At 42.7% G+C, this 24422-nt stretch overlaps 1 protein-coding gene and 1 long non-coding RNA gene across 3 annotated transcripts in view; both read right to left on the bottom strand.

Annotated features, from left to right (window-relative positions):
• Nucleotides 1-24422, bottom strand: part of LOC109283888 (uncharacterized) — a 103095-nt gene that overhangs the window by 60442 nt on the left and 18231 nt on the right. The gene's annotated exons all lie outside the window — the stretch shown is intronic.
• MC4R (melanocortin 4 receptor) lies at nucleotides 18361-23760 on the bottom strand. The gene has a single exon (XM_019490602.2). The coding sequence runs from the start codon at nucleotides 19704-19706 to the stop codon at nucleotides 18711-18713; it is 996 nt and encodes a 331-aa protein (XP_019346147.1). The 5' UTR covers nucleotides 19707-23760; the 3' UTR covers nucleotides 18361-18710.

Below are 24422 nucleotides of genomic sequence, written 5' to 3'. Positions count from 1 at the left end.
ATCATCAAAAGAAAAGCGTATTTTGTAGAATAGCTACTCTATCTTTGACCTCACAATCCTTGTCCTCAAAGGAAACCTATGCAATAGCTTCAGAGGACCGGCCTGGGAACAAACATTAATAAATCTTCTCTGTCCTAACACAGACAGGGGTTTTATGGATCATCACAATTCACCTACTGTTTCTGCTAACCTCTTTGGTTTTCAGGTGACAAGGACACTTTTTTCTACTTAATGGTCTTATTCTTTTACATAACTAGGTTTTAATTATATCAACTCTTCTTCACTTGGTCTTTTAATATTTCTGCTAACTTGTCTTTGCTCCACAGGTTTACTGCCTCCTTCCTATTTTAAGGGATCACACCTATTAACATAATGGGATTAAACAAAATAATTGTTCTAGCTGGTGCTTATTTTAGGCCAGTAAGGGCCACCCTTTTTCATAAGCATGCCACAAATAAAACCTTATGCTCTCTTCCCCCACCCCCGAGTGATAATCTAATCCTCTTCCTCTATCCAAATTGTTGCTTTGCTTTTTGCTCCCTGCTCTGTGCTTCCTGCCTGATCCATTGTCTGCTCTCTGCCCTATCTCTCGTTGTGTTCCCTGCTCCCTCCCCAATCTGCTGTGTGCCCCACACACAAGCTGCCCATGCCACTTGTGGCACACTTGCAGTTAATCAACTACCTCTGGCATGGGTGGTGTCTGCCAGAACTGACAACGTGCATTCCCAGACCTGAAGAAAGGCATTTTGTGCCTGAAATCGTTGGGAGAGAAAGACAAGTTAAGTTGGTCCAATATAATATATCACCTCACATCACAAATATTGCTTCTCTGCCTAAGACTCTAAGAAAAGAAAAAAGGCACAAAGCAAGGGTCATATATTCTTTCCTGTTTTACCATCTTAGCAATCCTGAGTCTGTTAGTTCAATTCTTATTCTGTTTTTACAGCATCTAACCAGTATTCTTTTTACTTTTTCACTAAAATAGGCATACAAGGTCCCTGTTCCCCAATGCTCTGAGTTAATAATAGAAAATAATTCATGATAAATGAATAATCTTGGTTGAAATAATCAGTGCAAATGCTTTTGACAAAGGTGGTATTGTCCATGTTGCTGGGTTTTTGGTTGTTGCCGTGTTGGTCTAAGGACATAAGCAGGCAAGGTTCTTTGGGTAAATGTGATATCTTTTATTAGACCAACTGAGTAGTTAGAAAAAAGTATTTTGCAAGCTTTGGGATGCAATCACCCTTCTTCAGGCATAGGAAGTCTCTGCTGTTCTGAGACTCCAAGGAATGAAAGCTGAAAGTGTGGGAGGATGTCAGTAAGAATGTAAATAGGTGGAAATTAGGAAAACAAAAGATAGAGCAGGGAAGGGAGGTGGGGAAAGAAGGGGTAAAAAGACAAAGGTAAGTAAGAGAGACTACAGTAGTAGATATTCAAGGTAGAAAAAAGAGGCTGTCTGTCTTCCTAATTTCCAGCTATTTACTTTTTCAGAAAGCACAGAAAAAGGTGGGGAGGAAGAGGGGAAAAGAAAAGTGTAAGAGGTCAGGTCTGGCAGGTACCTAGTGAATCATGTCAGGCAGGTTATAATGTGTCATAAATCCAATGCCTATAGACATCTTACTTACTCACCTTTGGCTTTTCTGCCACCCCCTCCCCATTCTTTTTGCTATCCCTTCTCTGCTCTACCTCTTGTATGAAAGCTTGCAAAAAACTTTTTTCCAACTACTCAGTTGGTTTAATAAAAGATATCACATCTACCCAAAGAACCTTGCCTGCCTTTGACAAAGGCAGCACTTCTTGATTTCCTGACTTGAACCATGGCATGATATTTCATAGGTCTGAATGGGAACTTTTCTCAGAAGAAAGCTACTAATTATTGGCAGTACATTTCAAAACTGAAAGTTTGTTTCCTTTGAATGACACATCTGTTACCCAGGTTTGGCTTTTCTGAGTCAGATCTATTAAATTTGAAGATGCTTTTAATATGCATAGCAGTTTTGTATATCCCATAAACAAGGAATGGGTTATGAAAGTAATGAAAGTGGCCACTGCTATAATACAGGTGAATGTATTTTGCATGGCAGGTTTCAGTGAGGCACATATGTACATGTGCATGATTAGAGTTGTGCAGCTACCCATTTCAAAGTACCTGCAAGTAAAAATGCTACTAGCTTTGTGACTTATTTCCAATTTCTTTATCACCTAACCTGTCTAGGACCTTTTAAGTATCAGGACAGTCTTAACTATAAGCTCAAAGTTAAATTGAATTTTCTGTTGCCAGACTGAAAATGTAGTGCCTCCCTGCTCACATTAGCGTTATTTTTGACACATTTGTATTTCATCCACTTCATAAAGGTGGTGAGTTGAAATTCTTGCTAACTACCCCAGGCAACTCAGCCTCAGAATTTGGTTAGGGTCTGAATTTTATCTATTTCCTATTATAGCGAAACAATAAAGTGAAATCAAATTTCCCATTAAGCTATTTGAACTGGCAATGACAATGTACTGTATGTGACATTTGGAATATAATAATATTGTAGGTAAACTACTGAAAGGTCACCTAGGAAGTTTTCCCCATTTCCCCATCCCCTCCTTATTTTATAGACTGATCCTCAATGGATTATATTTCTTGAAATATGAAGCTGTGAAAATTGTTCATCTAAATCACCTCACTGCAGTTTAGTACAATCTTAAAAAAAAAAAATAACCTACTGAGATTGCAATGAGGTCTGCATTTTCCCAAATGATGTATAGTATCTTCCCTGAGTGTGATTGCTATAATGCTAGTCTCCTCTTAACTACAGCACTATATCTGAACAAAAGGAACATTTACAACTTTTCCATCTCCCCAAACTATTTTTAAGTGGGCACTATGGACCCTTACCCAGACCATAAAATTCCTACAGTACTCATTATTTCACTGGAGTTGCACATAACAGAGGAAAATTTTTGACCCTCAGACTTAAACTGTAAAATAATTTGGTGTCCACAGCCAGATAGGCAAAACTTCAGAGCTGCAGCAATAAGATCAAAATTGCCTGAAAAATCAGTAGTCATACCTAAAGGTTTCCCCACTTAGAAAAAATGCATGTTTGTAAGATAGAGTCCAGGGCTGTCTGTTACTTAAAGAAAAGCAGCAGCCCAGAAAGGGAGCTCTGCAGGCAGGCAGGGGGACAGCAGCTGCAAGTAGCCAGGGCAATTGGCTAAGGGGATAATTAGTCAGCACCTACAGGCAGTCAGATAACCAGATGCAGGCAGGGCCCTGGATGCATATAAACCTGGGGCTTGACTAGGCAAGCAGTCTAGTCCTGCTTGCTACAGGGTTAGGAGCTTCTGCCCAGGAGCAGCACCCAGGGGTACTGATCAGACTGCTTTGCTGCCTGCAGGAAGACTTGGGCCCAAGGAGCTCCAAAGGAGCTATGCAGGCCCTAGAATGAAATGTTTGCCTTCTAAAAGGGGAAGAGGGCCACTTACAGTTTTGCTTATGTTATAGCCAAGGGGCTTATTTTATGTTATGTTACAGTTTTCCCTGGTGGATCAGGATGAGGCTATAAGGGGCATTTAGGAGGCTTCATTAGTGTAGGCACAGCCACAGAGGGGCTGGAGAGCCTGGTGCCAGTGTGGGTGCAGCCAAAGGGACAAGTGAAGCTAGTGCCTTGAAGCTAAGTCCAACCCAGTGGACCTACGTTTGAAAGCCTAGCTAGATTTAAAGGGGTGAAGGTCAAAGCCCCCAAAGAGGGACAATGTACTAGTAACACCTGTGAGGCATGGAGCATGGTAAAAGAGCAGTTTGGAGCCACACAATTAGCTCATATAGGTTTGGGTGCTCTGCTGGGCACAGCTGAATCAGAGGCCCAGCCAGGGAGCCTACGATCAGTGGGACCGAGCCCTAGCAAAGGTTGGGGGGCAGCCTCCCTATTAACTTATAATACTTCAAGGTATGGCAGATGGGGGAGGGGCACCTTAGGGGTAGAGCAGGGAATGGTTGCGGAGCTACCAGGGGCCATCATGGCCGCCCTGGTAAATGTTCCAACAGTATTTCCTCTTTTCACTGTTATCCTTGTGGTAAAAGAATGTTCTCCTGTACATAGCAACTGCAGTGGAATTTGAAGGGACTGACAGAATTTGAAGAGCTTGGGGGAGGCACCAAGAACTTAGTGAGCACCTGGCTAGAATACTAGCTGAAGTTGCAATATTGGTGTAATTCATTCTATTAGTAAAGTCTGTTCAGTTTTTACAAGCATGGATTCCTTTTGCGATGTTACCTGGCATATGGTTCATGAAATGCCTTTCTTCTTCCAGCTTGGTTACCTCTCTGTGGGCACGTCTACATGAGTTACTTTACTGCACAGTAGACTAACCTACTGCACTCAGGCCGCGTCTACATGAGTGGTGGGCTGCACAGTTGTTACTGCAGACATTTACTAATGACCAGGGATCTGAGTTTTCCATTTCCCATGGAAAGTAGGAAAAAAAAATGGATTTTCTCTTTTAACAGAGAAAAAAAGCGGATTTTTCATTTTAACAGAGATGCCTGCAAATTTTCCACTCTTTTGCAAAGAGCTCTCTGCAAGATGGCAGAGTTCCAGCCTGCAAGAACTTCTTGCAAAAAGGGTGGCAAACTTTAAGCCCTGTCCCGAGGGGGAAAGGGTGGGGCCTGAAACTGTCAGCCAGGGCTTGGCTCAGGCTCACTTTCCTTCCTGGAGACTTTGAGATAAGTGGGGTTTGCAGGGGGCTGGACACCAGCTGGGGGCCCCTTCTGGCTGGGCTGGGGGGCTGTGGATCAGGAAGGGGGCACTGTGGAGTGGGTGTGGATAATTGCCAAGGGTAGGGGGAGTAAGTAATTAATTTTGCATAATTTTGAGTTTTTCTGCACATAATTTTGAATTTTTCTGTGCATAATTCCCTGGAGTGTACAGAGTGGTCTCAGCAGGACCTCTGCTTTTTTTCCATGATGAAAAACCCAAAATCAAATGCCAAAACATGTAGGTATTTAGAATGTATTTTATTATAGTGGTTGAAGCACTGGTAAGCTTCCAAATTGCTCTAAAACTATAAACATATCAATAAAGCACTGTGTTCAACTGATACCCATATATCTATATATACATATATAGGTATCAGTTGAACACAGTGTTTTATTGATTATATATAGTGGCCTTTCATTTGAATCACAGATTTGGGGGGTTTTATCAGAGAATTTGCTACTTTTATCAGAGAATTTGTGATTTTTAAACAGAGGAAACCAGGATCACTGGTAATGATTTAGTAATGACTGTGCTTATACAAGTATTAAATGACTGTTCAGTAACAGTTGTTACTGTACAGTACTGTTGCTGCGCATCTTTTTTTTTTCTTTTTGTTTGTTTAGGGTTTTCTTCCCTCTGCTACTTCACAATAGCAACAAGATACTGTGCAGTAGCTTATTACTACTGTGTAATAGCATCGCATCACAGTGAGTGCCTGGCAGTACTACTGTACATTAGTGCTGCTCATTGCTACTGCACAATAGTGTCTCATGTAGATGCGCCCAGTAAGGCCTCACCATGTGACTGTGCACAGCAGCTACTGGCTAGTGCATGGTTTTTTATTACCTATAAATACAGGTAGTAGATTAACTGCACATTAGCTACTGAGCTCTACCAATTGTATAGACACTGCCTGGGAGAAAACGTGTACGGGGCCACAGGATGGGGCAGTTCTCTGTCCCTGGTTCTGGCACTGTTCTGCTCCTAGCAACCCCAGGAGCCAATCAGCACCAGGACAGGGTCACACAATAACCCTCCCCCCCACCCTCCCCAACTGTCCCCGTCCTGGTGCTGTGCAGCTCTCGACTCCCCACAAGAACTGCGAGTGGAGCAGTGTAGGAATGGGGGAGCTCTCTGCTTTCCTGCTCAGCCAGGGGCTCACTGGCAGCTGCCCCAGAAGTGGGACAGCTCCCAGTGAGCCCCCTGCTGAGTGGAGAAGCCCTGCTGGGCACCAGGCTTGCTGGCAGCTGTGTGTCCTGATGTGCACAAGGCTGGGAGAGCTGCTGAGCTGTCTCCTGTCCCAATGCACATAGGGAAGGGTCTTGGAAACATCAGCCACTGCAGATGGCAGAGCTCTCCTGGCCCGATGCACATCAGGACTGGCCCCCGTCCCCCAGGCTAGCACCCCAGGGGAGCCGGGAGCTCAACCCCTGTACTGGGCTGCTCCCATTGGGAAAGTATTTGCTCCCAACAGTGCACATGTAGACATGCTTCTAGGGAAGACATACTGCACAGTATTTAGGCTTAGTAATTAGGCTAGTATTTACTAATCAAGTGAAGTAATTAGGAGCAGTATTTAAGCTGTATAGGCTTACTGCATGGTAAGCCTACACAGCATTAATGGCATGTGTAGGTGTGCACAGTGATCAGAAAATAGATTGAGGCAGGGCAAAGATTCAGATAAAAATGCATCAGTTAGGGGGATAGTTCTTCAGCTGCACAGTGGTGTCATTGCCTATATAGAGGACAAAACCAGTAGATTTGATAAGAGTGGAAAGTGGAGAGTCACAGAAGGTAAGGGACAGGTGTCCAGTTTGAGGGTGGGTGAGGGTATACTATGAAAAGTGTACACATCTGTACTTGTATGTTTTCCTATCCAGAGTAATTCCTGATAGGTATGCAAAAGAGAGCCTTCAAGCACATTTGCATAACAATATAACACCAGCCCAAGCAAGGTAACCATGAGTCTTCAAGTCACGCACTGGCTATGTTAGGATCCTCAACAATCATCTCACCTGTTTGTTTACCTTGGTGGCCTTATTTTTCTTCTAAAAGGGTGGCAAAATCAACTCTCTTGATTCTGAAAAACTGAAATTCTGCCATGAAGTTCTAAAAGCAGACAAAGGCATGGGGAAAATGAAACAGGACACTGATAAGCAGCTAGCCTAAATATTTTGAAAAGGAAGCCTGAAACATGCATTTACATAATACTTATAAGTGGGGGGAAAACGTAAGTCGGGTACATCTTTGATGCTTTTGAAGGGAGAATAGTTGTCGTCATCCAAGGTATATGATTCATATAAGCGGTTTCTCTCAAAAGGGAAAGAAAATAGACAGACAAAAACTTACAGCATGAACTAGTTATTAGGGCTGTGCGAGTCTTCGGACCATGCTTCGGACCCAGAGAAGCTTCAGACGCTTTGGCATCCAAACCAGCATGTCTGGATCGAAGCACTGGCTTCTTTAGGTTTTCCGAAGCAGTTCAGAGCTTCCAAACCACTTTGGAAAAGTTTTGGAGCCGCTTCAGAGATCCAGCCATAGGCTATAATGGGGAATCAATGAAATATCTATAACTTTGTTGTTTGCTATCTGATTTGGATGAAACTTGCAGGAGTGGTAGCCTCTGCTGAGAGCATGAAGCCTGCCAAGCTTCAAGAAAATTGGCGCAGGGGTTCAGGGGTAACTGCACCCCAAATTCTTGAAAGCAAAACTCATGTCATATCTGTGTTACACCACAGGAGGTGAAAACTGCAGGGGTGGTAGCCTCAGGGGTCGTAGCCCCTGCTGAAGCCACAAAGCCTGCCAAGTTTCAAGAAGATCAGTGCAGGGGTTTGAGGGGAACTGCACCTCAAGCTGCTGACAGGCAAAACTCATGACATGGGTGACCCTGTGTATGTTAAGGGAGCAGCAGGGTGAAAGCTGCAGGCCTGCTAGCCCCTGCTGAGGCCATGAAACCTGTCAGCTGTCAAGCAAATAGCTGTAGGGGGGTTCTGGGGCCCTGCACCTCTAGCTGCTGACAGACAAAACTCGTGACATGGGTGCTTGTGCAACTGTCTGTCTTGGGGCAGCTGACTGTCTGCACTGATTATTTCCTCCCCTTAGTCTGTGGTTTTGTAGGTGTTAATCATTGCTCATTAACTCGTTATGTAGTAGCTAGGTACTGTGTATTGAGCTGGTCCCTGAGTGAATCATGATTAATTGGTAACTGGGAACACAGTAGCTTAGCAGCCAGGCCTGCAGTTGGAGCTGCTTTGGCTGAATCAAAGTGGGAAACCGATCTGGAGCTCTGGATCAGATCCCTGGAATCCAAAACAGCCATATCTGAAGCCAGATTGAATAGCTGCCTACTTGTGCAAGCCTACTAGTTATTGGTTATAATACATAACCATGAAACAAGCACATTGACAAAGATATGTCCATCACATCATCAAACCATTGACATGAAACACTGTACAGATATATTTCTTTCCAAAATGGAGTACCCTCCACCCCTTCTGCAGCTTGGTACTGGCCACTGGAGAAGGAAGAAATGGAGTACAGATGGTAGTTCCTGGGAAAAGTGGCAGAGGATAGAACTACAATTCTTTACCCCTTCACAAATACATTTCTCACTATATGCTTTTGCCTACTGAAGATAGGGGTCTAGCAACTTATCATTCCTTACAATTACTTATCATGCCTCAGTAATTGTAAGGCAACGAACTACCTTATTGTAACCATGGCACTTCATACCCAGTCACTTCACAGGGGCATCTGTCGTGTCTATGATGTAACTGGCAACTAGCACACAAACTATATAGCTCTTGTGAGTCACGGCTTCCTTTTGATACTGGAGTCGCTCTGGGTTAAAACCCAGAATGCCAATTATAAACAGCGGGGGGGGAAATATCTTTATCAAACAGGTAGAATACTCATACATAAAAGTTTGTGTGTGTTGTTAGAAGAGTTCTGAGAGCCATCTGGGCTGCAAAATACTTCAAAAAGAAATTTGCTTTCACCTTTCTACATAGAAAACTTCAGAATGTGTATAAATCTGAGGTAGCGAAAGTAGATGCCAACCCTGCATTCTTCTGTCCTAGCATAAAAACATTCACCAGACAAAGCCTCTCTCATTTCTCCTTCTGGTTTTTTTTCTTCACACAGAGCCATTAACTTTTAGCCATAATCAAGATCCCACATTGTCCTCAAAACTGTCACATACAAAGTGTGTCTCCAGTGCTCAGCTACGTTAGGGACTGGTATAACTGCCAAGTCATTTCAACCCTGAGAAACCATCACTCTTGGACACATGGAATTGTCTGGATGACTTTTCTTTGGGTAATTTTTCTCTTAACGTGTCTAGATTTTGCAAGGCTGGTCTTGGTTAAAAACTAGACTGTGAAGGAAAATTTGAGAACTGAAGCTACAAGATGTAAGACACATACAAGCAAGAAAATTTGGGGAAACCATATAAAACTCATCACCTCTGGTAGTACTGCTACCTCTTTCCTCTTCCTCCTCCTCATTAAAAAAAAAAAAGAGATTTAATTCTATAGTGTATCTCATCATAAGGACCTGCAGTAGCATGAGAAATGATAAAGATAATTCAGATTTTCCACCTGCCTTTTTCACTTTGTTTTAGAAAGTAGACATACTTACTAATTTATTCTTAATACAAATGCAATTAACACCCAATCTCCTCCCACTCTTCCCAAAACTCTAGCATAAGAAACCCAGTGGCAGAAAGCCAGGAAATGCAGCCCTATAAATCAAAACTTGTCTATATTCCTTCTTCTTGTAAATTTTCTGTAAAATAGTGTGTAGTTGTAGTTTGCACAAACTGCTGTTATCAACAGCTCCCTACAGGAAAAGCATAGAGATTTATCACAACCTTTCCCTCCCTCACATGCACTCTTTGCCCCATGCACTTTACGTTGTAATACACAGCCATGCAGAACATATACTAGCCACTGCTCCCACACCGCTCTTTTCCAGACAATAGCTGAACTACTTGAATTTTCTGCAGAGAAGCGATATGTAAACTACCAGTTATGCCTCGTAAGTGGTTATTTGCAATGAATACAATCACTGTTTTTCATTGTCTTATATTTCTCTGTAATTCTGGCATAGATTTTATAAACTTGCTAAGGCCTGGGGTAGTTCTTTGATGTCAGCAGGTTATATTCTACTAGGTACAATGTTATCAACACTAAAGGTTCAAAACTGACATTTGCTGCAGCCTCTCTGGTTAAGGAAAGCCCAGAACTTGGGTTGCCTACTTCCAAGCAAGTGCCCTAACCAGTCCGCTCCTTGGGGTTAAGAGATGAGAGAGTCCTCCTCTTCTCCCCTGACATCAGCAGCAGTGGCAGTCCCTCAATACACAGATGAAAATCTTCCAGTAGATAGGGCAGCCATGTCTGAGTCCAGAGATGACTGAACAAGCCAATCTGAGATCTTCATGTTCAACTGCAGACATAACAGAAGGGCAAAGCAGATCCTGGTGATTTTGGATCACAGCAATTTCCTTTTGTCTCTCTCACCTTTGTGTCTCTGCAGTGAGGCGAGTTTGCCTGAAATGGTCAATGCCTTATCATACTTCACAGTGCCACTGGGAATGATTTAGTGTTCGAGCTTGGCTTCTAATATCCACTAGCCATAGATTTTTGCCAGGTGTGTCCACACAGCACAGGTGGTAGTCACAAACTGAGTGAAAGCAGCAAAAAATGCCATGTACATGGCTAGAAAACAGTTATTTGGGCAAATAATGTGAAAGAGAATCCCCTATGTCATGTCTGCAGTCAATCCTCCACTAGTTCAGGGCTGACCAAATCATGGAACACGTGTCTCAAGTTGCATGGGCAGCTGCTGAGTGTGGCATGTGAGCCTCAGGCACTCAGTAAAAAGAGGTGCCAAAATGGAGGCTTGGGGACTCAACCCTCCAACTGTGTGGACTGGAGTAGAAGACACTGCTCTCAGGAGGTGGCAGATGCTACCTCCAGGAGTCAGGTTAACCCTTCCCTGGCTCTGCAGCCACCACTGAACCTCACTCTCCACGTAAAACTGAGGTGGCTGCAGGGCCAGAGAAGTGTTTAGCTGGTTCTTGTCAGTGATACTTCTTGTAACAGTCGCTTGTCTCTACTCTTCTCCAGGTGACCAGAGGTTTGAGCCTCCCTCCCTCCATTCTGGCACTTCAGGGGCAAGCCCTAGCAAGCACACCTCTGGAGGTACAGATCAGAGTGGCACTTTGGGAGGGTCAGGGCTTTACTTGTGGCATGCCTGGCCATGAGTGCATAGAGAATTCAGCCCTTGAAGTAGACATTTCACAGTCTTATCCATGTCCATGAAGGTTAGGGAAAAAAATTAAACCAAAGGTAATATTCAAAATTCAACATCAATTACAAGGGTGGCAATGCTATAATTAACTGATGGAAGCGTTAAGCGATAAGGCTCAATTCACCATTCTCATCATCTCAAGGGAAAGTTAAGAGAGGATGTGGTATTTATGCCATAGATTTAAATATTAATCTCCAGCAGATACTCAACCCAAAGAATATACAACAAGGGTATACACACATATTGTTGCCATTCCACCACTTCCTTCCCTTTTTCCTGTCCTTGTGACAAGGTATTTAGCAGAATTCACAGACTCATTGGAATCTGACAGGGCTGCACCATAAGTGCTTCTAACTTATCAACCTCTGGGCTACCAACCATGTGCTTTCATGCCCATGCCACCCCAGCCCCCTAGCCAGCCACTACTAATCATTTTCTGCTGGAGGAACAAGACATTTTTCAGAAGTCAGTATGGAGTTCATTTGTTTAAAAAATATATCCATTAAAATTAATTTAATAAGGCAGAATCCATATCACTTCAGCAATTTCACACCCACAGATAAGTCAAGTTGTTACAGTAATTATTCTAGGCAACTAAAATACTTTAATCCTCTTGTTAGTATCCATAAAATTGATTTTATGCACCCACATACAATAAAGTCAGGGGATTTAAAGCAGCTAGAAAATTCCAATCCTAAGCAGTCAGTCGACCCATTTTTTTCAAGCATGCAGAGCTTAAATGGAAGGAATTTTCAAGTGCTTGAGAGCATTTTTGGTGGTATGGACACTTGTACATCAACACTGTATATGGAACAGGGTGGCTAGCTGATCATAAGTGCCAAAAATGGCAGCTATGTGGCCAATTAAGTGTCATTTGGGTTCATAAAGTGAAATAGGATTCTGCCCTTGGTATTTCAAGTGTGATACCCAAATATTCAGACAGGCAAAATTAAAAATCTATTCAGAACATTGTTATTAAAAATTTACCTTGAAGTGTCTAGCTATATAATAATCATCCAGTGATGAGGTATATAACTCTTTTCTAATTTACATGCAAATATCAATTAGGTTTTAACTCCTCCTTTAGCCATCTCAAGACTTTAACTCTTCCGTTAGCCATTTAAAGAGCCAGGTGAAATCTTGGCTCCATAGAAATCTATCATTTTTTTCCATCACATTTAATGAAACAAGAATTTCAACCCATTTAAATATCCTGAAAGACTATAGAGATATGTAGGACAACAGAGTGAAGCCAGGAAGCATTTGAGATGGCAGGTGCAGTAAGACAATAAAGGGCAGTAGGGGCATGGTGGAGTGTCAGTGGGACCCACTTATGGACAGCAGCAGTGATGGTGGAAGCCGGTGGGTTTCCCCTACCTGTCTGGTCCCCTGGGGTATTCCCTGCCAGCCTGGGCAGCTGGGTCAGGGAGGGAAAACCTGCCCACCACTGCTGCTGCCAGTGTCCTTGCCTGAGCCCACCCCTATGCAGTCCAGCAGGAGCAGGGCTGGGGTGGCTCTGGAGCTCCCCCAACCTTTGGAGTGTGGACAGTGGGAGCAGCAGGTTGGGGAGGGGAGAATGAAAGATGTGACTCGGCACAGAGGGGAAGGAGGAGGGAATCAAGAGCAGGGAGGCTGGATTCTTACTTGATTTAGGGACTTTAAAAAGTCCCTGGCTGCTGCTTCTGTGGTATAGCCTCCCCTTCTTAGTCAGGGTGGGGAAAAGTTGGGAGCAGGGGTGCAGCCACCCCTGCAGTGCTGGTCACTGATTCTGCACCCCATTTACAAAATTCTAGACCTATCCATGGCAAGAAATTCTTACCTGATTCAGGGACTTAAAAGAAGTCCCCAGCTGCTGCTCACGTGGTAAAGTCTGACCACCCCAGTTGGAGGGGAGAGAGAAACAGGTAGAAGTGGAAGTGTGCACTCACCACTGCAACACTGGTCACTGCTCCTGCATCCCCTTTTCAAAATCCTGGATCCACCTACAATCCTGCCCATCCACGCCCCAACGCTCCACAGGATGCTCCAAACATGGAAATACATCCATGAGGCTGCCTAAGGGTGTCCTCCAATGGCCACTGTCAATACCTCAGTCTCTGGCATGTTTTTATGTTTAGACACTAGACAAACTTATAAAACACGTCCATTTCTAACTTCCATGATTTTCTACTGGCAAACTATGAAACACGGGGTGATTCAAAGCTGAATCAGCTACCCAGAATGAAGAGGATAATTAGGGATGCGCACAAAAACGGACCTAGGAAATTTGATAGCGATTATGATGGATTATATTATTCAAAAGACAATACCATAAAAGGATAATTTTAATAAAAAGAAAACCCATGTAAGACCATCCAAAATTAATATCTGACAAACCTCCCAGAGGTTCATTCAGAATAGCCTCTAAAAAGTTAAAGCTAATGAAACTCCAGAATAAACAAGTTTTTGAAAGGAGATTTATGTTAAACTTAATAGTATTGTGACCCACTTGGTTAGCCTTTCATGGTAAGGCCAGAAAAGATGTACATCTCTACAAGCTACAAGAATATTACTGAGAAAAAAATTTACGCATGAGGTAACCAACACACTGTGAAAATTAAGTATCTATTTCATTTCAGCCTAGGCTGTAAAATATAAGCTAAAGTACTAACTCTGAGACCCAAATGGTTAGTTCATGAAGTAATTTAAAGAATGTTCAAGTGGGATTTTTCTCAAGCATAATATACCTACCTGAAAAAAATCACCAAACTTTGCAGCATGAGTCTGCCTATCTAGCATTTGTATTCACTCATGACATCTTGAAGATGAAAAAGGCTTTGCCCAAATGAAATAGATTTCTGAGGCTATTTTGGAGGACTGCAAAATGTGTCCTATTAATTTGTTTTCTACATTTTAATCCTTTCTCTTTAGAGCATGTGTAAATTCATTACATTTCCTACTTAGAGCAAGTCAGACATGGTTATATCATTTTCATCCTTCCTGGTTTCTTTTAAAAGAAAAGACAAAGGTTATTGGTAACACAGTTGATAAAGTCAATAATAAAGTTTCAACATTTGCCCCTCAGCAGTCAGTGTGATACCCAATACCCCAGTGCCTTTCACTGAAATTACAGGAAAATAAGAGGGTTACAACATTAGTACTAGAGCGATTACGGCACTGGGTCATGTAATCAAGAGACCTGACCCATTTTCCTGCTTTGCTACTTAGCCACTGAATAACCCTAGTTTCTCTGTGCCTTAGTTAGCAATATTGACCTCCTTTGTAAACTGCTCTGAAGTCTACTGATGACAAGAGCTAGTTATTGTAATTGAGGCGGATCAGCCTCAATTATCATTGACAGACTGGGTCCAAGCCTGTAAGGTTCTGGGAATCCTCAACTACCACTGAAAAAGGAGCTTCTTACTGTGGTTTCCTGGGGCAGGAAGCATTGAGCTTTTAACGTATGGCAATTAGCAAACATTTGAAGGTCTGGAACCTGCAGACAGTGCTTAAGTGCTCAGCCTAACTTCCTGAAGTATCTACATGAAAATCAATGGACTACAGATGATATTGAAGTTAAGCAAGTGCTGGAGCTAAAATTCCCTTTCATACTTGCATTTTGATGCCTTAAATCACACTATCTTTCTGCCTCTTTTATCATTTACTGACAGATTTTCTTTACTTACTGAGGATAAACAAACAAAATACTGAACAACCAAAATGTTGTTGCCTTAGATACTGTGCAGACTGATACTATCAACGCAAGATATGTAATTTTTCAGGAGCAATGTGTACTGGACTGTCTAAAACAGCCAAAGCATGGAAACTCTTAGCACATAAATAATTTTAAACTTATTATTTTAAAATAGTTCCCTGCTAAGGAACATTTAAATCGAAATTATTCTGCAATATGCCACATGCATAACAACCCCAAAAGTATTAGGTCTACAATTTTCAGAAGAGCTAAGTGGAAAATCCAGACCACTTAAAAGTCTCTTAGGTACAGCATAAAAAACAAAGCCATTTGAAAACATTTAGGCTTATGAAACTCACCTTGGAGTTGGAGATACCATGACAGGCAGATATCGTATTTGCCTGAATCCAAGATAACCCCAAATTTAAGACAATCACTCCAAGAATTACATTCTATACATGGAACATGTATAAATTCATTACACTTTTACATATATAGAATCTAATTATTGGAGGGTCATCTTATATTCCCCCCCCCACACACACACATACATTGCTGCATCAGGAAAAGCAGTGAAAGGGGGCAGGTAGCAAGGGAAGCCATATGGGGAGAAGTGGGGGTAGGCAGTGGGGCGAGTCAATCAGTTTGGCCTCTGCCTCTTGCCCACTCCTATACCTTCCCCCCTCATTTCTGCCCTCCCTTGCTGCTTATACTTGCTCTGCTCCAGCTGGCTCTAGCCTCACTCCCGCCTAGGACATGGAGCAAGGCCCCAGCCCAGTCTGGCAGCCGCAACAGCAGCATGGCAGCTCCAGCCCTGGCTCCAAGGCTGCAAGTAGGGAGAAAGTAGAGGCTGAAGTAGGGAGAGGAGAGAAGACAGAGATGGTCAGGGCCAGAGCTGGAGCTAAAGCTGCAGCAGCTGCCTGATTCACACTGCCTCATACTCTGATCCAAGATGAGGGGCTTTTCCCCCCACGTTCAATGGAGGGAAAAACCTTATCTTGGATTCAAGTAATAAGTAATTGTTTTTATTACCTTTTTACACTATACATTATGGTTTTGCAAAGTACTATTTTATAATCTTTGGGAGCTCAGAAAAAAATTAAGATAATGCAGAATAGTTGCTCTTCGTAATACAGAAACATTGCTTTGCCTTTATAAGGTAATAGCATGATAATTACCAAATGTCTGTTTAATATTAATTGCTTTACCCTAGAGTGAAAAGTTATTTTGAAAAAGCACTTTCGACTATGTGATTTTTAACCTGGTGTAGATTCATCATTTTTTTTAATGGTAACTAGAATTTTCATACTTTAATTGCCCAAAATGTTAAGTCAGCATAAAAATCACTTCATCAAGGACTTGTGACTATGTGATTTCCTTTTTTGTCCTTGCCAACTTCTCACTCAGGGAAAGTACTTCTCACATGCATCTACCCCATTTGGGAAAAAGCATTGAACATGACTATAAATCAGTTTAATCTAATCTAGGGACATTCTCTAACATACTTATTCAATCATATATAGGTATTTTTTGCCAGATGTAAGTGCACAACAGAGTCAATATTTGGGCGTCTTGACTGCTCCTTTTCTTACTTTACTAAATCCTACACCAGCCCCTAAAACACGGTAAAGATGGGGTGCAGCACACCACCACACAAGCCAGGGTGAGGGATGGAGGCAAGGTGCCGTTGGAGGCAAGTGGGGAACGCTAGGGGACAGGACAGGGGGCAGGACAGGGAAAAGGTGCAGGAAGGAGGGACCTGCCCCCAGTTGACATGGGCATGTAGGATAGCCCCACAGAAGCTCCTCTTACCTTTTTTGACCTCAAGGGCAACAAGGATCACTGCAAGTAGCAGCTGTGCAGGGTGCCAGGCTCAGCCAGGGACAGCAACAGCAAAGGGCAAGTTTTTCCTTACTGCTCTCCTTCCTTCCTCTCCTCCCCACTGCCCCACCCCAGAGTCCCCTCCTGGCTGGCACCAAGTACCAAAGGAGGAACCTGTTCCCTCCCCCACCCCGTCCTTCCCACCACTACCACTGTCCTCAGCTGAGCCTAGCACACAAGGTAGCTACATTCTGCAGGCCATGAGTGGAGCAGGACAGGAGTGACTGTAGGGCTCCCACCATGCCTGCATCAGCCATGAACAGCAATGGTAATGATGGAAGGGTTTCCTCTTCCTGTCCCTGCTCCCAGGCAGTGGGAGCCAGGGAGGGCAGGGAGAAGGTGCAGGAAAAAAAAACCTACCCACTGCTGCTTCTGTCCCTGGCAGAAGCTGGCACCCTGTGCAACCTCAGCCCATAGCTGGAGCAAGGCAGGAGTGGCTCTGGGCCTTCCCTGATGCCAGGGGGAGTAGCAGAAATGGGCTTCCTGTGCCTGCTCCTTGCCCAGCCCCCTGGTGTCCCTCACTGTCCAGGGGGCTCCTGTTGTAGACAGAGTCTGTGTGGGTTGCCAGGTTCAGCAGGAAGAAAGGTACAACTGCACCTCCACATGCCCCCTGCATCTGCCCCTGCCACATTTGTCTGTCATTAAGATTAGCCTGCCCTCTGAATTTAGAATGCTTGGTTCTGGAATAATGATACCACCCCTCATTAAATGTTTTTCATCCCCAGTTACCAATGTGCATTCTGAGACTTGGATAATACATTTTAGTGTATCATGTGCCTGGAATTAGTTAGCAATCAAAGACAGGAAGAGGTGCTTCTTATGATAAAAATTACAACCAGTAACTGAATAAAACTTTGAACAATACATAGGGTGGCCAACAGGCTCAGGATCTGGCAAGGTGTCACAGAGTCTGCCACCTTCCAAATACATCCCATGTTAGAAGCAGCTGGCTTCATCTGAAATTCTCCAGAAATGTAGGAACAAAGTAAAATGAGGATGGAAACGGGTTGCCTGTTCCACATTCAGATAACATCTAGGGTTTTTTTCAGTTTTGTTTTGTGTTTTAAAGAACACAGAGAGATGCCATCCAAAAATACAGTAGCCAAGTACTTAGAGTAGGGATGTCCAATCCATGGCATGCATGGCACAAGAGAACAGACAGGGCAGCAAGAAGAGACCAGAGGATCAGGCAACAGTGCTGTTAAGTGGAAGTCTTAAAAAGGGAAAGAACAGGAACTGCCCAGCCAAAAGTACCTTCTGAAACCTAAAGATACACAGATACAAAGGTGAGCTTGTGTGTTTCAGCTTACCATGTCAGCATCCATATTACATCTGCTCTGTGGCAAGTAGATGAAGCTAGCCTTCAGTGATACCAGTCTGGGGAATTTTATCCAGAGCTGGACATCACTTTAGGAAATGATTTCCTAAAGTCAACCTCAGTCTTGTAATACTTGCTGCATTGTAAAATATTTCCGTGTGACACGTGTGTGAAAAATCTTTCTGTTTCCAATACTTGTAGCCAAAGGCCAGAAACTTTGCTCTTGCATAAACGGAAGACAAGGAGCTCCACGTGACTGATTTTTTTATGATGAAGCTGGTTACTGGATTGTAATATCTTTAGGGAAAACGTCCTTTTGTAATTCAAACCAATAATATATAAATGCTAATCACTGGCCCCATTTCTTGTGCATACTTTTAATACATGAATGGAATTAACTACCTGCTTCTCTCATTTCAGTAGGATTAGGCACAAATGTTGATCAATGTGTATCTTTTAAGTGTGGCAATAATTTTTTCCAGCCTTCAGAACCTATAAATGATGATGTTTATTAGCATTTCACAGTCTGGAAAGCATCATTACATCTTCTTTTACTTACAGACTAGTAAGGTGATTTCCCCTACACAAACACACAGCTAAATAGGCACAGCTGTAGCTTGTACAGCTACAGTACAGCAATATAAATTATACATAAATTAGGCTTATAACTATAGCAGAGAGATGGTTGTTATTAAAGATGCAGCCCAGGTCCTGCTGAGAAAGTACTTAAAGGTTTAAAGGCTCTGGTGCGTGTGCACAGTAACTTAGCTGTGTCCATTTAATACTTGCCAGACAAATCACAGAGCCCTCTCAGTGTGTAGCAGCATATGATCTCCTTGAAAGTTTTCCTAAGCTCTTGACTTCGGAACGCATAAATAAGTGGATCAATGATGGAATTGCACATGATGAGGATGAGGTAAAAGTTAAAGTGGGACATGAAACACACGCAATATGGGTTGTAGGGGCAGGAGATATAGAAGATCAAATGGAGGAAAAATGGGGCCCAGCATACAACAAACACCCCAATTAAGATGGTCAAAGTAATGGCCCCTTTCATGTTGGCACCTTGACGAATAGCTCCAGTGCCTGGAAGAACAGCAATCTTTTTGATATGAAGTCGGGCCAGCATGAACATGTGCACATAGAGGGAAGCCATGAGAACAAGCATGGTGAAGAACATGCTGATAAGGCAGATGATGACCACACTGCTATCTGAATAAATGATGAACAAAATGCCTGAAACTGTGCAAGCTGCCCAGATGCATGTTATGATGACCCCTACTCGTTTCACTGTCATGATGTTGTGGTACTGGAGAGCATAAAAGATGGTAAAATACCTGTCCACGGCTATTGAAAGTAAGCTGCAAATGGAAGCAAGCAAAGAACTGCAAATCACTGAGTCAATGACGTTGTCAATATTTATGGTGAAGCTTTGGGCATCCGTGTCCGTGTTGTTTAACAGTGTGATTACGATCGTTTCTGATCCATTAGATAAGCTCACTAGCATATCAGCCACCGCCAAGCTACAGATGAAAAAATACATAGGTGAATGCAGGTTCTTGTTCTTAGCTATTGCCACAATGACCAAAACATTCTCCAATAAGCTTACAATGCCCAGAGTCACAAACACCTCAGGAGAGACAAAAAGTTGCTCATAACAGCCTCCTGAAGAGTAACCCTTTCTGCTCGTCTCGTTGGCACCACCTTGCAATCCATAGCTGTGGTTCCAGAAGTGTAGTGGCTGAGACACCCCCCGGTGGCGTGTGAAGTTCATCTTATGAAATGCCGATCCAGTCAGACGTGGGATTGTTCCAGCTCACTGCCTGTTAAATTTCAAGCCCCTTTCTTTTGCTCCCCTTCTGATCCTCCTTTGGCTTCTCAATTACAAAAAGACAGTACAAAGACCCCCTGGGGAGAAAGCAGTTCAAAACACCAGCGTGATATCACACACCCGGATTTCAGCCTCGCTCAGATGCAGTTTCTGGTAATCCTTGCTGTTAGCTTGGGTATCAACTTCCATGATATCCAGTCTCAGCTGCAAGCTATAACTGTTCAGGGTGTTTCTTCCCTAATGAGACTGTTTTACACTGATGCAATCAGGTTTTTTTCCTTGTCTTCCATTAAAAGGGAGAAGAGTAAAATGTTCAAGTGGCTGCTTCTGAATGGAAGCTACTTTCAAATTACAAGCTCTGCTTTCACTGACAGTAGTGCATGCCGGCTGTCTGCTTTATGGTGTGTAGAGGGGACGAGCAGTCAGAAGCATAATCCGCCTCTGCTTTGCCTCTTGGCCAATCAGGCTACAGCACTGAGAAAGAAGATGCTGATTACATTTCAGAACTTCACCTCGCAGGGCAACATGGATTTAGATGCAGCACAGCTCCCAACAGGAAATGTACTAGCATCTAAGGGATTTGTTTTCCTTCTCTAACTTTTAGAGAGAGTTTGTTTTTTCTTTAATCTCCCTTCCATGGATTTTCTGCATCATCAACATTTCTTTAACAGCCTTACAAAGTCTGTAACTGCCTTACAGAAGTTGCTGTATTCTATACAGGCAAATGGACACTGGACTACAGAAAAATTCAACTCAGATTTCCTTCCAGATCTGCCACAATTGGCCTGTGGAACATGGACAAAGTCATTTAATCTCTGTGCCTTGCTTCTCCATGTTTAAAAGAAGGAAAACTCGTAGCACCTGAGAGACTAGTTCAGAGAGGCATACGCTTTCACAGGTGACAAAGATTCTTTATAGCTGTTGCATGGATATATAGATGAGAAAGGTTCAACCCTTGTGTTAATGGGAGCCGCATAAGCACCAAAATGGAGCAACAAAATGAAATCACAAGAGGCTCCCATAACTGCCCTGGAAGTAATGAGGGACCCTTCAGGGTCCGCTGTAATCATGAAAACAATTTTTTAGATAATCTGGTCACTGCCAGAAAATAGGAGTTGGCAGTATGCAGTGCAACAGCCCTATAACAGCCAGGTGTTAGGAAGAGACAGAAAATGTCATCAAAAGGCAGCTGTCCAAAGTTCAGTGCAGATGGGAAACAAAGTTACGGCTTGAGAAAAGGATGTCTCAGAGGCAGGCAATAAATACACGCTGGCAAAGAGCAATCAATCCTTAATTAGTGCCTATCAACACCCCTCATAAGATTCATCACAGGGCTTGAGTCAGTTCTGCCAAAAAAAATACTAGGAAAAAATTTAACTGCTTTTCAAATGAAAGGAAGAAACAATGAAGCAGCTATTGGTCTTAGGACATTATAATATGAAGAACCTAGAAAAATGCAAAATCAGCAGGCAATAAACTAGTAAGTAAGAGAAATTAGGGATAATATTGTGTATTTACATGTTTTTAAGTCTTTGGGTCTTTTCTAAGACCCTTTTGTGAGTGTGTATGTGGCAAGACAAAAACTATAATCTTTTTCTCTCTTTCCTCTCCCGGTTTTAGTTGTTTAGATTTTTAGACATGGTTATTAGAGTTCTTTCCCAAAGCCCTTTATGCTGGCCACTCTACAAATACAGGGTTTGCATCTTTAGCTTCAAGACAGACTTCCATTTTCACTTCTCAAAATCTCTTTCATGGGCTTTTAACAATAGTTTGAAAGAGCCTAGCTCTGAATATGCTATCATTTTAGTATGATGACAAGCTGGAGAATAGAAATAATATACTCTAACTTTGAAGTTTTGACAAGTGGCATACCCATGATTTCTAGTAAATTAAAACTGACAGACCTTTTAGCAACTCTAAAACCAAGAAGAACACAGAACCCAAGTTATCATTAATGGAGTCCATAAGAGAAATGAAATGACAAAGATGCAATAACAGCCTATCCCTCGGACATAGCGATGAATTACAAAAATGTGGGTTTTTTTCTTTTTGACTGGTGAAAAATCTCATTGGGCTTCCTTCACAAGCTTCTTCCCAAAACACTGAACCAAACTGAAACTAGCCATATCTGATGTTTTGTTTCCTACATTTTGGAAAGCTGAATCATATGCCTCAATACTCCTCTTTGAAAAATAGAAGAAAACTCTCCACACAGTTCCTTAAGAGTCTGATGACATCTAAACAATTCCCATTTTAAAATAAGAAGTGAAGTGAAGTGGCCTGAAGAAAAATGTGAGGCAGGGAATGGGAAGCACATGAGTGCTATGGAAGAAATGAGAAAATTTTAGTGCCAGGAGATTTAGTTGATCCACATGTTCATCCTTTAAAGTCAGGACATGAGGAGAAGACACATTACACTAGTGTGATCAGCCGTGGCATCAATATAAAAGAGAAGCAGACAGATGAAATAGACCCTTACGCCAAGGTAATTTTCCCAATCCATTGTAGACTTTTCTGCTGAAAAAAAGGGGAAAAGTTACAACAGTACAAGTTTCATAAGCATAGATGTCATCTGTCCATGGCTAATTCCACATAACCCATTTGCTGAAGGCAAGATATTATATGGTCCCCTGCCATCTAGTGGTGAGGTTATATAGTAGCCAGCTCCTGCCTGCAGGTAGCCAAGGATAGCTGTTCACCTGTCCGCTTTGAATTCCAAATTAATTTATATTGCAGCAATAAACAGGTGTAAATCACACTAGTATAAATGTGTCATCTGTCCATGCCATAACTGTGGCAGTAAGAGGCAGACTTAAGCACCCACACAGTTCCAGTGGTTGTGAATGGAGCTAAAATGCATGTTACAGAAAAAGGCTAAATATTCTATTATTAGTCAGTAGTCCTAGCAGCTTGTAAATAATGTGTGCTGATACTTTACAAAGAACACAGAAGTCTACGTATCATTGAAAAAAGACATCATTTAAATCTGTGCAAAGTAAGTTTATCAATGTACTGAAAAAGACATTCCTGAAATAAAAAGCCTTTAGTACAATTAAAAATGTTTTTAGGAGACAAGAAAAGCTAGAGAGTTTGGAAAGGTCTCCAATATTGTAGTCTGCTGAATGTCTCCTACAATAGGTTAATGCAGCCTGGGTAAACTCCAAATGGCATTTACAGTTCTGAAAATAAAGGTCCTCAAAACAGAATCATCCCAAGCATTTTTTCTTATGAATTTTATCCCCAGTAAATTAATATACGAGGTTCATCATGGTGGATATGTGTGTATGTTTAAGATCGTCATTAGATTTGTTAGAAGAACATGTGTGTAAACTGCCTAACGGCCTTGTTACATGGTAATTTTGGGCAGCTCCTGGAGCTTTTAACACCTGAATTGTCTGCACATTAACACCTGAAACTGGTTTTAAGCACTTAAGTGGCTCAAAGTTATACCACTCCAGGGCAGAATTATCTCTGATTTGTGTTATCCAGCTTACCAAGGTTTGGCCACTCTAGGCTATACCTAGTGTAAACACTCCATCCACTCCCTCCCCTGATGACCCAGATTGGGCCCATTGCCCCCTCTATCCTTCCCAGCACCCCCTGCTCACTGCAGCTCATCTCTTCTGTTTCCAGGGGCAGGGGGCAGAGCACTGGGGCTGTGCCTGCACAGAGGCAACTCTGTGACCTCCGTGGTTCAGCCATTACACACAGGTACCCAGACCAGGAGCATCTGGGGTGCTGCAAGGCCTTTTTGTCCCACAGTTACTGGGTCCTGGAGTACTAGTGGTGGGGGTAGGGGAGAAAGGAAATGACCATCCAAGCCAGGGCAAGCAGGCGGATGCCCCTGGAAACTTCAGGAGCAGGTGGAGCATGGGCTCATGTGGCAGGGGTTTGGGCATGTGCTTGCTCATGCCCAGCAGCCAATCTTGGGTGGCCTAGGTGCTTGGCTGTACTCAGGTGTCTCCAGAAGCTCAAGGAGCCCAAAGAGCCTGCTGGAGGTGTGCCTGAGCACTCCCAACCTGCTGGCCTTGGCCAGTGCAGGCAGCCTGCATGCCCCCCACCCCCCCCCCCCCCCCCCAGCAAAGAGCAATATGTGGTCTGTTTGCTACTAATATAACCTAGGTCACTTACAGAAACCCATGTAACTTAAATTGATTCCTCCTCTGGCTTTTTGAACATCTCTACTTAGCCTTTGTGCACACAGCATAAGGTATAACAAGGCCCTAACAATGCCTTCAATTGGGACTTTATTACTGCAAAACTGTCTCATGCCAACAGCAAAAGCAACATAAGAATACAGAAGAGAACTAGTAGTATTTTATCTTTGGATCAAGTAAAAACCACACATCTTTAAAATCATGAAATCATTCCACACAGGTATAAGCTATTCCTTCTTCTGTTGTAAAAGTCTCTAGGGTGTTGTTAATTGCTCTTTGCTTTTCATTCAGCACATAAAATGATTTTTTGCATTATTTCTCAATGGGGGCCTGTTTATGTAACTACAAGGAGGCAGCAATTTCTTGTTCAGAGATGGTAATGCAATAAACAGGCTGCTTAAAAACAATTGAGAATCAACCTGTTGGTGATAAACTGCAGGCCTACATTCTTCAAATGATGTAGGTCAAACTACAAAATCCTTTCCAATTTAGCTTCTCGCAT

The sequence above is a fragment of the Alligator mississippiensis genome, chromosome 3, assembly GCF_030867095.1.
Source record: "Alligator mississippiensis isolate rAllMis1 chromosome 3, rAllMis1, whole genome shotgun sequence".
In the NCBI taxonomy this organism is placed as follows: domain Eukaryota; kingdom Metazoa; phylum Chordata; order Crocodylia; family Alligatoridae; genus Alligator; species Alligator mississippiensis.
This window is presented reverse-complemented; position numbering and strand designations above follow the sequence as displayed.

Excerpts from the sequence above, each read along its gene's own strand:
- MC4R (XM_019490602.2), bottom strand. The coding sequence starts at position 19,706 with ATGAACTTCACACGCCACCGGGGGGTGTCTCAGCCACTACACTTCTGG.